Here is an 18,439-nt window from a genome sequence, read left to right as displayed (position 1 = left end):
ATGCTACACTATGAATATCTAATTCAGTTAAGCACCAGACATATGCAAAGTACAGGGCCTAATACATATAAGAATGAAAAACAACATAATCCCACCCCTCAGGGAGTTTAAAAACCAATAGAGAAAATAAGATAGGTCCACAAATAAGTATAATGCAAGGCTGTTGTTGAGTTCTCTAGTCATATCCAACTTTTTGTGACCTCATGGACCACAGCACGCCAGGCCTCCTATCCTCCACTATTCTCTCAAAATCTGTCCAACTTCATGTACATTGTTTCTATGACACTATTTATCCATCGCATCCTCTGCCATCCTCTTTTCCTTTTGCCTTCAATCTTTCCCAACATCAGGGTCTTTTCCAATGAGTCCCATCTTCTCATTATGTAGCCAAAGTATTTAAGCTTCAGCTTCAGTATTTGACCCTTCAGTGAATAGCCTCAATTAATTTAAGTATTGATTGGTTTAATCACCTTTCTGTCCAAGGGATTCTCAAAAGTCTTTTCCAGTGCCACAATCCAAAAGCTTTGATTCTATGGTGCTCAGCTTTCCTTATAATCCAACTCTCATAGCCACACATTGCTACTGGAAAAACTATAGCTTTGACTATACAAACATTTTTTCGGCAAGGTACTATCTCTGCTTCTTGGCATGCTGTCCAGATTTGACATAGCTTTTCTTCTAAGGACCGAGTATCTTTTCATTTCATGGCCACTGTGGCCATCTGCGGTGATCTCTGAGCCCAAGAATATAAAATCTGACACTGCTTCCATTTCTTCTCCCTCTATTTGCCAGGAAGTGATCAGATCAATTGCCAAGATCTTACCTGGTTTTGAGGAGTTTTTTTTTTTAATGTTAAGCTTCAAGCCAGCTTTTACACTCTCCTCTTTCACCCTTATCAAGAGGCTTCTTAATTCCTCTTCACTTTCTGCCATCAGCGTTGTGTCATCTGCATATCTGAGATTGTTGACATTTCTCCCAGCAACCTTAATTCCAGTTTTTGATTCATCCACTCTGGCATTTCACATGAGGTACTCTGAACATGAGTTAAGTAAATATACAGTGACAATATACAGCTTTGTCATATTCCGTTTCCAATCTTTAACCAATTAGTTGTTCCATGTTCAGTTCTGTTTCTTCCTGACTCACATACAGGTTCTTCGGGGGACAAGTAAGATGATCTGGTATTCATTCCTACCTCTTTGAGGACTTGTCATATTTTGTTGTGATCCACAGAGTCAAAGGCTTTAGTATAGTCAATGAAGCAGAAGATGTTTTTGCTTTCTCCATAACCCAGCAAACTTTGGAAATTTGGTTTCTAGTTCCTTCGCCTCTTCAAAAATCACCCAGCTCTTCTGGTAATTCTTGCTTCACATATTGCTGAAGCCTAGATTGCAGAATCTTGAACATAACTTTGCTGGCATGTGAAATGAGTGTATTATGCAGTAATTTGAACATTTGTTGGCATTCTTTAGATTGGGATGCAAACTGATCTTTTCCAATCCAGTGGCACTGCTGAGTTTTTCAAATTTGCCAGCATGTTGAGTATAGCAGTTTAATAGCATCATCTTACAGCTCAGCTGGAATTCTATCACCTCCACTATGCTTATTGTTAGCGATGCTTCCTAAGGTCCACTTGACTTCAGTCTCCAGGATGTCTAGCTCTAGATCGATCAGTAACCACACCCTTTCTTGTATAGTTCTAGTATGTATTCTTGCCACCTCTTCTTAATCTCCTCTGCTTGTGTTATATCCCTACCATTTTTGTCTTCTATCATGCCTATTTTTGCATGAAACATTCCATTGATAGCTCTATTTTGCTTTTTTTCTTTCCTTTTTTTTTTTTGGCAAGGCAATTGGAGTTAAGTGACTTGCTCAGGGTCACACAGTAAGTGTCAAGTGTCCGGTCTGAGACCGGATTTGAACTCAGGTCCTCCTGACTCCAGGGCTGGTGCTCTATCTAGTGCCACCTAGCCATCCCTTGATATCTCTATTTTTCTTGAAGAGATCTCTTGTCTTTCCTGTTCTATTATTTCCTTCTATTCCTTTGCATTATTCATTTAAGAAAACCTTTTTCTTCTTGCTATTCTCTGAAATTCTGTGTTGAGTATATCTTTCCATTTCTCCTTTGCCTTTCACTTTCCTTTCTTCCTCAGCTATTTGTAAAGCCTCACCAGACAGCCATTTTGCTTTCTTGCTCTTCTTTTTCTTTGGAACAGTTTTTGTTGTTGCCTCCTCTACAATATTGTGACCTTCTGTCCACAGTTCCTCAAGCACTCTATTTACCAGACTTAATCCCTTAAATCTATTCCTCACCTTTACTTCATGTTCATGAGTGATGCTATTTAGGTCATACCTATATAATCCGATGGTTTTCCCTATTTCCTTCATTTTAAGTCTGAATTTTGCAATAAGAAATTCATGATCTGAGCCACAGTCAGCACCACGTCTTGTTTTAACTGACTATACAGAGCTTCTCTACCTTTGACTGCAAAGTATATGATCAATCTGATTTCTATGTTGATGTCTGGTGATGTCCATATGAAGAGTTGCCTTCTGGGTTTTTGAAAAAAGAGTGTGTTATGACCAGCAAGTAATCTTGACAAAATTTTATTAATTATTATAATACAAGATAGACTGTGATAAACTGAAAATTGTAAATCTAGACAGCACTACAAGAAATAGGAAGAGAAATCACTTTCAGCTGGGTGCATCAGGGAAAACTTAATGGATAAGGTGGCACCTGAGCTGGGCCTTTAAGGAAAAAAAATTTTAACAGGCAGAGATGGGGAGGAAGCATGGCTGGAACACAGACCGCTTAAATGTACTAAGCGATGAGCACACAGGACAAGATATGGGAACAAAAAGTGACAGAGTATATGAAGAGGCATAGAGAGAAATAAGGCTAGAAAAGTAAGCTGGAGCGAAATGCAGGGAGCCCAAAGTGCTGGGTTCAGAAGTCTGTAATTAGTCACTGAGGGTTTTTGTCAGAAGAGTAACATGGTCAGAACTCTACATCAGTAAGATTACTTTGGCAGCTGTATGAGGAAGAGGAAAGACTGAAGGCAGGAATGAGTATCACAAAGAGTACAGGACGAGAGGCAAGGAGGACCTGGCAAAGATGATGGCAATGTTACTGAAGAGTAACAGATAGAAAGAGAATCAGAGTGGTGCTTGAATCAATGAGACTTGGAAGCCAATTGACAGATGGGCAGGGAAGATTTAAAGCCAACTCTGAGGTTAGTCCATATGACTACTTAGGTGGTAGTACCTTCAACAGAAATTAGGGAAGCTGGAGGGAGGGTTATAGGATGAGGGTAAAGGGGGAGGGGAGGACTGAAGAGCAGGGTTAGAGGATGTGAATGCAGTTTTGGACAAGTTAAATTTAAAGATCTAGTGGGACATGTGGCTGGAAATGTCAAATGGGCAACTGGAAACATGGGACTGGAGCTCAGGAGAGAGAACAGATGTGGATATAAAGACTTGGGAGTCACCTGCCTAGCTGATAACTGAAACTGTGAAAATGAATAAGACTACCAGGGCACTCAGTGCAGTAAAAGGGACCTATGACAGAGCCTTGGGGACCAGGGACACTTAGGGGGCAAGAAGAGGAGGGAAAACCCCCAAAGGAGGCTGAATCCAAGCCTCATTTTACAGTACAAGAAACTGAGGCGCTCTCATTTTATTTTCTCACTGAAAAAAATAAAGACCCAAATTATGTATAATCTATCCTAATTCCAAATAAAATCTTGCTATTCATAGCCTACTTCATAAATGCCTAAGCTAGCTATGTGAGAATTCATATGCAAATATCACTTTTATTGAGTTTTGAATATTAAAGCTAGAAATCTTTATTTTGATGCTCTCCAAGTAGCTACGTGAGACTCAGCTCACAAACCAACTCACTTCCATAATTCAGACAACTCTTAAAGTTCTACCTCTTCTCTGAACCCCAGACCCGTATGATGAATAGTGGAGCCAGAAGGGACCTTAGAGACTACCTAGCCCAATGTCCTCACTGTACAGAGGAGGAGAGGCCAGGGGCTGAGCCCTGGAGCCCCAGGTGTAAGGGCTAGAACTTCCTCAATGACTCAGTGAGAATAAAGTAGTAAAGCTCACATGGAAATTCTTCAAGTTCAGTATTTACATTTAAGAAACTTAACAATATCCTTATTTTAGATGCCTGAGAATAAGCAACAAAACATTTAGAGCTCCTTAATCCCTTCTGTGTTTTCACACTTCACATTTTACATAGCTTTTTTGCATACATTTGCAATAACTGCCAGTCATTTTCATTATGAGCTTTAGAAAGTAAAGGATCCCTACACCTTGTAAGTCTAGAACAGATACAGAGGTGAAAACACATGGTTAGCTTATAATAGATTTTAATAGTAATGTATGAGATAGACAGATGTAATATTTGATCTATTTTTTTTCCATCTCTATGTTTTTTGGAGTCAATTCATTATTACATTCTATTAATCTCTGTGGTCCAGCCTCCCCAGACTTTTTATCAAATAGATTTACTGGATTTATATAATGTCTTTCTTCCAAAGATACAGCTTTTTTAAATGAGTCTTTTCCAACTGGAAACATGTAAAACTGTTTTTAAAAGAAAAAAGTTAAATAGATTTTATTTAAAATTGTTGGCAAAAGAGCAGCATAAATTACTTTTAAGCCCAGAGTACTTTTTTGATAAGATTATAAAAACTTTTTAAAAAAGAAAATAGGCTAGGACTTGCATCCATTATTCATATTTATGCACTTAAAACTATTTCTAATTTAACATCTCTCCAAGGAAATTTAGTCCAACTTATTACTTGGCCTTATCCTATTACTACAGAATGAGCAGAACATAAAAACCAAATTGGTGCAGATCAAGGAGACAGAACAGAAGAGAGTATCAGTCCTAAGAGGGAAGTAATTATAAATAAATTTTGTTTCCACACAATGTAAATAACGTACAGTATCTCCCATCATAGTGTAAGACTTCCCTGATCCAGTTTGCCCATAGGCAAAGACACAAGCATTATAACCTTCAAATGCAGACTGTAAGACATCAGTGCCAAGATTTGTGAAAACCTGAAAGTAAAAGAAAAAAAAACCTGCAATCATTACAGATCACAAAAACACACCTTCTAATACTTTTAAATAACTATAAACCACCATGGTACAAATTATGACAAAACATGTATCCCTGATTTTGATAAAGAAAAAAAGTGTTTATACTAAAGCAGGTTAAAGTAGAATTCCTGAAATGTAAATAAGGAAGACTTTAAAGTATAACAATTTACCATTTCAGATTGATATAAAATTTTTTTAATTTAATTTTGTTGCAATTTTCTCCAACTAAGTATTAAAAGTCTAAAAGGTATGGCATCCAGGAATTATAGCCCAACTCTGTTACTGAATGGTCCAGTTACCTATCTATGAATATAAATCAATTATCTCTCAAAGTTATCACTGAGTTTATTGATTGATTGTACATACGTAATGCTTTAATGACTAAACTCACCACTGTCAGGTTCTGTATGGCAACCTAAGGTTGCGGTTGTTCTAGTAAAGTGCCAAGTCACATAGATCTAGCTAGGCCATGGACACAGACTACATCAGCCCTAATTGACAAGGAAGTGTTACTAAGATGTTCCAAAATACCAAGCTCTGCTACATAACAAGAACACTTGCTCATTCAGACTGAAGCCTAAGGCAAAACTCCCTAGGGATATAAGGACTCTCAACTGCTTTAAGAGTTGGGGGCTTTAAGAAGCTGCTTCCAACCCAATAAAACAGTGCATAAACCCAAGTCTATTCCTAAGAAATCCCCCAGGACTCTATAGGCAAAGGCAGAAGACTGAGCTTCCAAAACAAAGTGACTGAAGACTGCTGTAAGGGAACAGCTGTAAGGATCTATTGCGTTGGAGGGAGGTGGGCAAGGATAAAGGGGGGAATAGTGAAGATCTATAAATATTTTATCATTCTTTCAGAATTTTTAAAGGGCATACACTTTTCTTACCATATTTCGATGCATCAAGAAAACAAATCTGTTAAAAGAACAAATACTGAATGGCTCTAAACTCAGATTTACCAAAAGTACAGTTCTAAGTAGCTAAAGACTGCTCATGAGTGAAAATACCTCCCAAACATCCCCTTCATGTTATGGGGTGGGGAGTGGTGAAGAAAGGAAACTTCAGGCAGTAGAGAACTCTCTGTTGTGCAATTAACAAAAGCTAAGAGCCTCTGGCATTTTGGCCACCTGGCAGCCCAGCTCTTAATAGGGGACACTACTGATACTCTTGGTTAGAATCATGGAATCTTCCTGTGGGAAGGAAGGTTGGAGGCCATCTAGTCCACTTGTTATATGCATTTTTCTCCCACAAGAATTTAATCACAGTTTAGGGACTTCCTGGTGTAGAAGCTCCCTCTACCACCTATCTCTGTAACTTAAAGTCTTAAAACACTTGGCGACCCTGAACGCAGGTCTGGCTGGCTCCAAACCTGACCTACTCTCCATTACACCATGCTATAGGTATTACTCTTATTCTCTTAAAGCACAATGCCCCCATTCCTTTATCTTACTCCACTTCTATCAACGGAAGGTAAACATGCCCAAAGCAATCAGATATTCTTTTTTTCTTAATCTGTTTTGCAATTAAACAAATGGTACAAGCATTTTTTTCTAACATTTCTGCCTAGGAGCCCAGGTCCAACCAATGGATATTACTGAAGCACAGAGACATTAAGTAATTTGTCCAAAGTTACACAGACATTACACAGACAGGACTAGAAGGCACCATGCATAGCACATAATAGGTGTTTGCTGACTGACTGTATGACATCACACGTATCAGCATCTGTCTCACACAAATGGGAAATGGAAGGCGCATGAAACTATGGATTTAGTCTAAAAGCTAAGAACAAGAACTATTCTTTACAAGAGAAAAACAATGAAGAGGCCAACTTGCTTCTGCTTAGCTGCCTGCTGATAAGTCTCCCTTCTCATGGTATTTTCACAATGCTAATATGAAAACCAATTTTAAAGAAATTTGATAACATACAAAGATGAACAAAAGAGACCTGATCGTAGCACAAAATTATCAGGTTTAAGACATCAATAATTAAGAATCAAGAAATAGTATTATTTATATAACACTTCTAAGGTGTGCATATGCCACGTGTGTTATGTCATCTGTTCTTCACAACACTGTGAGATAGGTGCTATTGTTACCTCCTTTTTACGTGTGAGGAAACTAAGGCTTACAAAAATTAAATGACTTGCTCCTGGTCACAAAGCTAGTAAGAAATATGAGGGAGTATTCAAACTCAGGTCTTCTGGTCAGCAAATCCAGTACTGAAAACTATTGTGTCACCTACCTGCCTCAATAGCAATTGCTAAGTTTATGTAAATGGGCAGAAGTAGTGTGATTAGTAGCTACAGCACTAGGCTGGAAGTCAGAAAGCCCTATGTCCACCCCAACCCATGCTTCTGACTCCTCCTAGCTTTGTGATGTTGGGGAAAAAATAATTTCATTCCTTTGTGCTTTGGGTACCTCCCTAATACTTTGCTAGTAAGTCATGGACAGACTGGAGGTGCTTCCCACACAGGGAATTCCCAAACACTGAAGAAATCTTTTTGCATACTCATATATGTAAATTAGTAACAGAAAATTTTAGGAAGAAGATCAGCAATATAAAAATAACATGTGCAACACGAAGATAAACACACTTAGATTTCAGAACTCATACCATTTCTTGAGAAACATAATTTGGACTTTCAGAATCAGCAGAACAGAAGGAAAAGTCATAAGTAAAGGTTTTGGTACGTTCTCTTCCTGTATCTCCAGTCCCTCCCTCTGGAATCTAGAAAGGGAAAAAAAAACAAACAAATAAATAAACATTGCCATTTGACATGCAAAGTACTCCAGAAACAAGAGCAATCTTCCTAGAAGTACCACTTCTCCGCTCAAAAACCTCTAGTGGTTTCCATTTTCTAAAGAAGTCTTAACTCTTTGCCCAGGAATTCATTACCACACAATCTTGCCTAAACTTACATCTCCAGACTCATTTTCTGCTATGCTTCTACACAAATACTATGATCTAAACAAGCTGGATCTTCCCACTGTTCCCCAAACAGAATTCGTGTTTTCCCTTTCCCACATCTTTGCTCATGCCCTACCCATTACTCTGAATACACACCATCCTCCATATCTAATTGCCATAATATTACTCACCTTTCAGGTCCTAGATGATCTCTAAGATCCTTTCCACTGCTAAAATGTCATGATTCCAAGGCCCCACTTAAATGTTACTGCCTTTATGAAGGCTTAGAAGAAAGTAGGTTACATGGAAGGATTCAGAATCAAAGACCTGGGTTCAAATCCCAGCTTTGCCACCAGTGTGACTTTGGGCAGGTCCTTAATTTCTGTGGGCCACAGCTCTAAGAGACTGGACAAGATGAGTTACAACATCCCATTCAGCTCTAGAACTAGGACCTCTGAACACCTCTGACTTCCCCAACCAAAAGTCATCACTTCAGTTCTCCACAAATACAATATTTTGTTTGTATTTAATCAAATGACATTTGCAATAGCCTCCCTCATATTGTTATGACATCTCAAATATAAATTTCTTAAGGACAGGGACTATAGCTCATACATCTTTGTAATCTTCAATTGATCTGCCATATATCTTAATCATAATGGGCACTTAATAAATTTTTACTGAACAAACAATATATTTTCCTACACACTTTTCGTGGTGAAAAAATCCTATAAAAGTATTAAGAATCTTGACATCTTTGGTTGATCAATGAAACAGATGATTTTTTTAAAAAGTGATTTCATATGCATAAAGAAAGGGAAAAGGTGTAAAATAGAACTATTTGGGACACCTTTTAGACTATAAACATCTTGTAGGTTTCAGTCCCTTTCAACTAATGAATGTGTATTCATTCATTTAGCTATTCAACACAACTTTTTAATAAGGCACTATGCTAAGCATTATGAAGGATACAAAGGTGTAGTAAGTCTTGGTCCCTATGACTGATGTTTACAATCTAGTTGGAAAAAACACAGGTATATAAGAAAGTGTAATTCTGACCACTGACCGTCAGACGACTGGGTTCAAATCCTGCCTTTGACACATATTAGCTATATGACCTGGGACAACTCCCTGGGCTTCAATTTCTTTATTTGTAAAATAAGTAAGCTGAACTAGGTGGCCTGTGAGGTCCCTTCCAGTGCAAGATCTATGCTCTTATGATCCTATGATTCTAAATAGAATATATGAACTATTCCTATGAAAGAGAAGCAATAACATAGGTATAGTAGAAATTGCTTTCAGACAAGATTTTGACAGTTTTAGACAGAAAAATATCTATAACGTAAAATATAAACACTCAAATCTCTTTGTGAACAACGTGGAATGTTGCCTTCCTTGTTTGGGAAGAATTCAGTGTTTAAAAAAAAAACAAAGAAATATCTTTTTTCAATACTAGAGAAACATGGCCATAAAAAAACAGTTTCAAGAGCATCAAAGAGGTGAAGGACTACATGGAATACTTCAGAGCTACAAGCATGATAGGTAACAGTTAATTTGCATATAACCAGCTGACACAGTGGATAAAGCTTGGGCCTAGTGCCAGGGAGACTAGCTCTGTGACCCTGGGCAACTCACATAATTTGTTTGCCTCAGCTTCCTCATCTGTAAAATAGGAATACTAATAGTACCCACCTCCCACAGTAATTGCAAGGATCAAATGACAGAACATTGATGCTTGCACATAGTATTTAATAAGTGCTTATTTCCTTCTCTTCCTCTTTATAATTACAGAGGGAAAACTAAAAAATGGAAAATTATGTAAACATTTGGAGAGCAGCATGATTTTGAAGGACTATCAATGTGAGAGGGGAAATTTGGAAAGTTATGAAATTTTTAAGTAAAAAGCAAGTGAGTGGACATCAGGAGGGTCTCATTTAAGCCAATGAAGGGTTTAGGAGACAGTTCATAAAAGAACTTGACATAGAAACCTGAGGAGAAGAAATTGAGGACACAGCATATGGGACGTGAAGAGGAAGGAAATGAGCATTTATTTATAAAGCACCTACTATGTGCCAGCCATTGTGCTAACCATTTTTTATAAGCACTATCAAAAACAATAGTAATAATCGATCCTCACAACCACCCTGGGAGAGAGGTGTTATTATTATTTCTATTTGACAGCTGAGGAAACTGAGGCAAACAAAGGTTAAAGTTCACACAGCTAATAAGTGTCTGACCCTGCACTTGAACTCAGATGTCCCAACTCTAGGCCCAGCACTGTGCCACAAGCTACTTTTCAGGTGAGCCGAAAACCTGATCTGTTGGATCCGTGGGAGAGAGCATCAACTGTTAAAGGCTTCAGCTAATGACTCCTGACTGGTCAAAGAGAGAGTTAATATCATTGGCCAAGAAGACCATCGACAGTTACAGCCCTCGAGCAACACCTGGTGAGCTGAACAAAGGTGAAGTTTCTCATAAAGGTCTACTGCTCTCTGCTGCCATCCCTGGCTTGAGAAGGAAAACCAGAGAGGAGTCCCTGCAGATGCTTTGCTATTCTGGTGAGCTGTGGGGCTCAGAGCTCCATTTTGATTGGGCAATACAACCTCAAGTTGAGTTAATCAATAATACTAATAAAGCCTTTACTCTAATTACATGTGCTTCCCTGATTCTTTAAGTGTGTGCCTACTGTTCACCACAGATACAAGGCACTGGGAGACTACAATACAGGTTCATACTATATTTTGCTACTGATGCTTTTGTATTAGTATATTAGTACCTAGGAGTAAAAAGCTTCATTATTGTGAGTGACTGATGGAGAGAAAACACACTGATTTGGGGCTCAAGAGCTAGAGAGGTGAATAGGATAAGTATATTTCCCTTCTAGTGAGCTTATTCCCTAGTACCCTGAGAGAGTTAGAATATAACCATATATTGATGGTCCATTCCTGAAAATAGACTTGCCAAGCTGAGGGCAGGTTGGTGCAATGAAGCCAAGCCAGTGAAAGTCGGGGTGCTGACACGTTTAGGTAAGAAATGTGAGGCCTCTACACACAGTGGGTTGTGACTATACCTCACTTCAGTGAAAATGTCACACGTGCTGCATCACAAATGATATAGGCATTAAGTACTATATGAAGACAGCTGGCTGTGGGCTATCAAAGAGGACTTCAAAGAAAATGTGAGATTTGAACCGGTCCTTGAATAATGAATATGATTTATATAAGTAAAAGGCTGGAGAGGCTAGGTTGGAGAAGAGGGAAAGGAAAGGCATTTTAGGCCAAGGAACTGGTATGGACAAAGGGACAACTTTTGTTCAGATACAATTACAGCAAAACTTGTTGGTCTGGTATCAAGTGACTCAAAAGCTCTGAAGATGAAAGTATTCCCTGGCTAAAGGGATAGAGCTACACAACTTTGAAATGCAAAGTGTTTGGTCCCTTGAGCTGTGAACTAATCTGAACTTCTTTCTCTTAAGTCAATCAAGACCAGAAAAAGACCACAGTTTGCCAATAGGGCTGGCCTTATGAACACAAATCTACAAAGTCACAATGGAAAAGGGCTGAAATTACAAACAAAGCTTTTCCATTCTTCCTGGAACATTTCCTTATATGCTGGGTGAACAGTTCAGCTGAATGTCAGCATTAATGGTTTTCATTTTAAATGACAGGTTTCTAAACTTTCTCCTAGTGAACCTACTTTTCCAGTTGACTAAACTATAGCCTAAAATCACGAACTGAAATGAAATTTCTTGTAACACCCCTTTCCTAAACAGATATAGTTCATGCAATATTCTGAACCAGTCAAGGCTCACCATACAGCACAAATAATACAACTGGTCTCCTAGCTTTCAGATGGTGATCTAATCTAGCTTCCAAACCAACACCAGCAACTAAAAGAAGATGTAAAGAAAGTAGGGGAAAGACAAAACTGCTTTTCTATCCCCTCAGAGTATAGTTTGGGTCAAAGTTAGGTGTTAAAGTGACTTGAGATGGCTGATCTGAAGACAGAAAGCTGAGATGAGGGATGGCAGAAAACAGCTCTCAGATCAGATATTAAAACAGAAACATGAAGAAAATAAAGTCTATTGATCTCAAAAGAGAAATAAAGAACTTGCCTTTAAGTTTGTGATTGTTGTTTTGTTTTTTTCCATGTGAATAATAAACTTGGCCTCCAAATCTTTTTCCCTGCAAATAAAAACATAATCCAATGTTAATAAAGAAAAGAACTTTATACAAACTCACTGCAAATAGAGGTGTCATTTACTTTTAAATTAGCATGTAAAGTTATTTCACAAAACCATTTAAAACCGATAATTATACCATTCTTTCTAGTGTAGAGGTAAACTTTTAACTTCTAGCAAAAGTTCATCTGGATCTGATTCCCAAGCCTTTTTTCTCAAGCTCTTTTGTTGAAATAAAAAATTGAAGAAGAATGCTACATTAGGAATTTGTGTAACATGCTCTCTGGACACAAAATCCAGTCTTCTGGATATCTACCAAGAATGAGAATCTCCAGAATGGAAGGGAGCTCAGTGCTTGCCTCCAGTGGGCCAATCGGTAGTAAAACAAGAATTCCCACTGCAAGCGGGACAAAGAGCCACGTAGCATTGTATTTGAACCTCACCATTAGACATGAACCTAGTATCCTGAGACAGCCCATTCCACTCCGGAATACCTCCAACTTGGGAGTTTTTCTTGATCTTCAGCCTAAATCTGTAATTCCCATTCAGAATCTCCTCTCTGAAGTCAAGCAGAACAATTCCAATACCTCTTCAACATAAAAGTGCCTTAAGTTTTCTCTTCTTGAAGCTGAACTCTCAAATTCCTTTAACAAAGCTTATATAGACCTGAAGTCAGGAAGACCTGAGTTCAAATACTATCTCAGATTTACTAGCTTTATGATCCTGGCCAAATCACCTTACTTTTCAAAACTTCAGTTTCCGCATCTATAAAATGGGGGTAATAATACCACCTTCCTTACAAAGCTATTGTAAGGATCATGTGAGCTTTTTTGGATGCCATATCACACTCTTGGTCATGCTGAGCTTTCAATATACTAAACTCCCCAGATCTTTTTGAGACACATTCTTGACCCATTAGAGGCAGGTAGGTGACACAGTGGATAGAGTACAGCACCTGGAGTCAGGAAAATCCAAATTCAAATCAGACCTCTGACACTTACTAGCTATGTGACCTTGGGCAAGTCACTTAACCTCTGTCTGCCTCAGTATCCTTAACTGTAAAAGGGGGATAATAATTATAGCACTCACCTCCCAGGGTTGTTATAAGATTAAATGAGCATTTAGCACAGTTCCTGGCACACAGTAGGTACTTAATAAATGCTTATTCCCTTCCCATCTTGTTCTTATAAAACTTTTTAACCAAAATATAGGACTGTATATCCTTATTCCATTTATTCCTATAACATTACCCTCTATTTTGTTTGGCCCTGCATTTTATTCCATTGATATATATTTCTGGATTCTGACTTCATTATCCTGCATGCTAGCAATCTCTTCTAGAATTTTGCTTGAAAAGCATGTCATCTATGCCTTTACCCAGGTCTTCAACAAAAAATAGTAAAGAGCTGAGCACAAATCCTTGGAACACTTCCAAAATGGCATCAACCTATTAAAGATTACTCCTTGAGTCAAGTCATTCAACTGGTTCCCAAATGACCTAATGAGACTATTGTCTAACCTACATCTATTCATCTGATGTACAAAAACGGCATTTGAGATTTTGTTAACTATTTTGCAAAAATCTGAGTGCACTACATCCTTTCAATTCCTGTAATCTATTAGTCTAGTAATCCTTTGAAGAAATGGAAACAAAGTTATTACAGCATGACTTGATTTTGATGAAGCCATCCTCTTTCTGTGATCATTACTTCCTTTTCCGTGTTCATTAACCACCATTTTATTTATGTTTGACATTTTTTACCAAAACAAAAGTCATGTTCAGTAGTCTATAAATGTGAATATTACAGACTTTTTCTTGCTTAAAAGTTGGGACATCAGAGGCAGAGCCAAGATGGTGGAGTAAACACAGGCACTTGCTTGAGGTCTCCTCTAAACCCCTCAAAATACTTGTAAAAAATTACTCTAAACGAATTCTAGAGCAGCAGAACCCACAAAAAGACAGAGTGAAACAAATCTCCAGTCCAAGACAACCTGGATGGTTGATCAGAAAGATCTGTTGCACCAGGCTGGGAGAGGAATACAGTTCAGCGTGGGCAGCGCAAGCAAAGACCAGGCCTCAGAGGATTGAATCAAGTGGAGCTGTGGCAGTTTCCAGACTTCTCAACCCACAAACACCAAAGACAACTTAAAAGGTCAGTGGGAAAGGTCTGTCAGACCTCAGTGAGAGAGTAATGTGGTCTACCCTAGTCCAAGCACAGCCCCGGGGTGGCGGCTGCTTCCAGAGCTCTCAGCCCACAGACAGCCAGGGGACAGAGCAGCTGATCAGATTGCAGGGATCTCTCTGCTGGCACTAAGGCAGAATTCTCCTACTTTGTCTATGCTTGGATCTGGGTCCCAGTCCTGGATGGCAGTCCTGGGGCAAGGAGGAGCACTGGCATGGCAGAGCTAGTGGCAGCAGTGGAGAGAGAACCTGCCTCTCATTTCCAGAGTAGAAAAGAGTGCTTGTGGTCACTCACAGACCAGAGCATAGGTCAGGAAGGAGTATATACCTCTCCTTAGAACATACCACCTTAGGGGCAGCTAGGTGGCGCCGTGGATACAGCACCGACCCTGAATTCAGGAGGACCTGAGTTCAAATCCAGCCTCAGACACATAACACTTACTAGCTATGTGACCCTGGGCAAGTCACTTAACCCCATTGCCTAGCCCCCCCCAAAAAAAAAGAAAGAAAAAGAACACACCACCTTGAAGAACTGAAAACTTACAAGTGCCTAGAAGTATCTCTGAAAACAGCTGCACAAAACCTCTGAAGTTTGGGACAGTACACCCTCTACACTAAAAGCAGAGCCCTACCTTAACAAAGAGTTTAAAAGTCAAGCAATTAGCTGGGATGATGAGCAAACAGAGGGAAAAAATCATACTACAGAATCTTACTTTGGTGACAAGGAAGATCAAAACATACAACCAGAAGAAGACAACAAAGTCAAAGCTCCTACATCTAAAGCCTCCAAGAAAAAGATGAATTGGTCCCCAGGCCATGGAAGAGCTCAAAAAGGATTTTGAGAAGTAAGAGAAGTAGAGGAAAAACTGGGAAGAGAAATGAGAGTGATGCTAGAAAATGATGAAAAACAAGTCAGAAGCTTGCTTAAAGGAGACCCAAAAAATACTGAAGACAATAACACCTTAAAAAATAGTGTAACCCAAATGGCAAAAGAGGTCCAAAAAGCCAATGAGGCTTTTAATGCCTTAAAAAGCAAAACTGGCCAAATGGAAAAGGAAGTCCAAAAGCTTACTGAAGAAAATACTTCCTTAAAAATCAGAATGGAGCAATTGGAAGCTAGTGACTTTATGAGAAATCAAGACACTGTAAAACAAATCCAAAAGAATGAAAAAATAGAAAATAATGTGAAATATCTTATTGGAAAAACAACTGACCTGGAAAATAGATCCAGGAGAGAGAATTTTAAAATTATTGGACTACCTGAAAGCCATGATCAAAAAAAAAAAGAGCCTAGACATCATCTTTCAAGAAATTATCAAGGAAAACTGATATTTTAGAACCAGAGGGCAAAATAGAAACTGAAAAAAAAATCCACTGATCACCTCCTGAAGGAGATCCTCAAAGGAAAACTCCTAGGAATATTGTAGCCAAATTCCAGAGTTCCCAGGTCAAGGAGAGAATATTGCAAGCAGCCAGAAAGAAACAATTCAAGTATTATGGATAACACAAGATTTAGCAGCTTCTACATTAAGGGATCAGAGGGCTTGGAATATGATATTCTAGAGGTCAAAGGAGCTAGGATTAAAACCAAGAATCACCTACCCCGCAAAACTGAGTGTAATCAATGAGTGGAAAAAATTGATATTCAATGATGTAGAGGAATTTAATGCATGCTTGAGAAGCCAGAGCTAAGTAGAAAAACTGACTTTCAAATACAAGACTCAAGAGAAACATGAGTAAACAAGAAAGAGAAATCATAAGAGACTTATTAAAGCTGAACTGTTTACATTCCTACATGAAAAGATGATATCTGTAACTCATGAGACCTTTCTCATTATTAGGGTAATTGGAGGGAATATATATGTAGACAGAGGGCACATGGTGAGTTGAATATGAAGAGATGATATCTAAAAAAGAAAATTAAAGGGTGAGAGAGGAATGTACTGGGAGAAGGAGAAAGGGAGAATGGAGCAAATTATCTCACACAAAAGAGGCAAAAAAAACCTTTTACAGTGGAGGGGAAGAGTGGGGAGGTGAGAAGGAATGAGTGAACTTTACTCTTAACGGGATTTGGCTTAAGGAGAGAATAACATACACACCCAATTGGGTATGGAAATCTATCTTACCCTACAGGAAAGTAGGGGGAAAGGGGATAAGAGAGGGAGGGGTGAAAGAAGGGAGGGCAGATTGGGAGATGGGGTAAATAGAAGCAAATACTTTTGAGGAGGGACAGGGTCAAAGGAGAGAGTAGGGTAAGTCGGGGCTAGGACAGGATGGAGGGAAATACAGTTAGTCTTTCACAACATGATTATTATGGAAGTGTTTTGCATGACTGCACATGTATAGCCTATGTCGAATTGCTTGCCTTCTCAATGAGGGTGGGTACAGAGGGAGGAAGGGCGAGAATTTGGAATCAAAGTTTTAGAAATGAATGTTAGAAATTGTTTCTGCATGTAATTGGGAAATAAGATACACAAGCCAAGAAGTATTGAAATCTATCTTGCCTTACAGGAAAATAGAAAGGGAAAGGGATGGGGGGTGGGGGGTGTGCAGTAACAGAAGGGAGAATAGATTGGGTGAAGGGAGAATCAGAATGCAGGCCATCATGGGGTGGGGGGGAGAGGAGGGATGGGGAGAAAATTTGGAACTCAAAATCTTGTGGAAGTAAATGTTGAAAACTAAAAATAAATAAATAAATTGGGGAGGGAAAAGGGTTGGGACATCATTTGCCCTTCTCCTGTCCTACAGAACCTTTCCTGTTTTCCATAATCATTCAGGGAGAATTGACAGTGGTTCAATAATTGTAGTTGCCAGTTCTCTCAGTACCTTCAGATGTAGTTCACCTGGACCTGATGAGATGAACTCATCAAGAATAGCGAGGTGCTCTCTTACAACCACTAAAAAACTGATGAAAGTTAAAATCCTCCGGTACTTCATGTTTCAAGGTTTTTCCTTAGTCTAGCTTCCAAGTCATTACCAGAAACTGAAAGAAGATGCAGTAAGGAAAAGGATAAAACTGCTTTTCCATCTTCTCATGGTATGTTTGGCTCAAAGCTAAATGTTAAAATGAGTTGAGATGGCTAGACTGAAAACAGGAAGCTGAGATGAGAGAACAGAAAATAGTTTGTAAGCTTTATATAAATGCCAATGAGTGGTGGTGGTGTCGTTATCATACTCAGTATTGTTTAAACAGACACAGTCCTGGAATAGATCAACAGCCTTCTATTTAAGTTCAATGTCCATCAGACTCAAGAGAAGGTGGATAAAATAATTGCTTTCTGTAACTGAATAAAAGTTTTGCTTTAACAGTAATAGCAGTTATAAAGTGCTTTAAGCTTTGCAAAGCATTTTACAAACATTATCTCATTTTATCCTTACAACAATCCTGTGTAGTAGCTGCCATTATTTTATAAATAATTTTATAAATGACAAATGGGAATCTTATAAATACAGAAATCAAGGCAAAAAGAAGTTAATTGACTTGCCCAGAGTAACAGAGCTAATAAATGTCTGAGGCAGGCTTTGAACTCTAATCTTCCTGACTCCTAGGCCCAGAATTCCATCCACTGAACCACCTAGCTGTCCCTGTACTAGAACTATAGTATTACCACAGATAAAACCGTTGCATATAATCACATGGATATGACAATGAACTATAAAAATCTAAGACTGATATTTTTAATACATGTCACTGTCAAATACTCATAATCTCCAAATTATGTGGAATGAAAATCTCTCAAAATATAGACAGAACTATTAGAAGAAATGGCAATTATTTACGAACAAAATGAAGTACATAGCATCCTCATCACCCAAAAAGTATCTAAGTCCATCTTCTGTAGGCTCCGTGAAAGCCTTTTGGTACAACTTCAGTATCACTGTGGAATACAGGCATGAGGATAAGACAATGCACACATTACAAATCTACTAGCCTTATAAAGCAGTTTGTTTAAAAACAAACAAAACTGAAATAAATCTTAGAGATCATCTATTCCAAACCTATTAATTTTACAGATGGGGAAACTGGCCTACATGAGTGATGC

General features: G+C 38.5%; 1 protein-coding gene across 4 annotated transcripts in view; it reads right to left on the bottom strand.

Annotated features, from left to right (window-relative positions):
- The window catches only part of KIF16B (kinesin family member 16B), a 350,941-nt gene that overhangs the window by 299,768 nt on the left and 32,734 nt on the right, over positions 1-18,439 (bottom strand). For all 4 annotated transcript variants that reach the window (XM_020986360.2, XM_078149707.1, XM_020986316.2 and 1 more), the window contains exons 2-4: positions 12,149-12,218; positions 7,741-7,854; positions 4,963-5,079 (exon numbers count right to left, since the gene is read on the bottom strand). In XM_020986360.2, coding sequence (XP_020842019.1) covers positions 4,963-5,079; positions 7,741-7,854; positions 12,149-12,218 — 301 coding nt within the window. The remainder of the gene's footprint in view (positions 1-4,962; positions 5,080-7,740; positions 7,855-12,148; positions 12,219-18,439) is intronic.

This window comes from Phascolarctos cinereus, unplaced genomic scaffold (assembly GCF_003287225.1).
Source record: "Phascolarctos cinereus isolate Bilbo 61053 unplaced genomic scaffold, phaCin_HiC Scaffold_2;HRSCAF=192, whole genome shotgun sequence".
Classification (NCBI taxonomy): domain Eukaryota; kingdom Metazoa; phylum Chordata; class Mammalia; order Diprotodontia; family Phascolarctidae; genus Phascolarctos; species Phascolarctos cinereus.
Note: the sequence above shows the minus strand (reverse complement) of the source record. Positions and strands in the feature narration are given on the sequence as shown.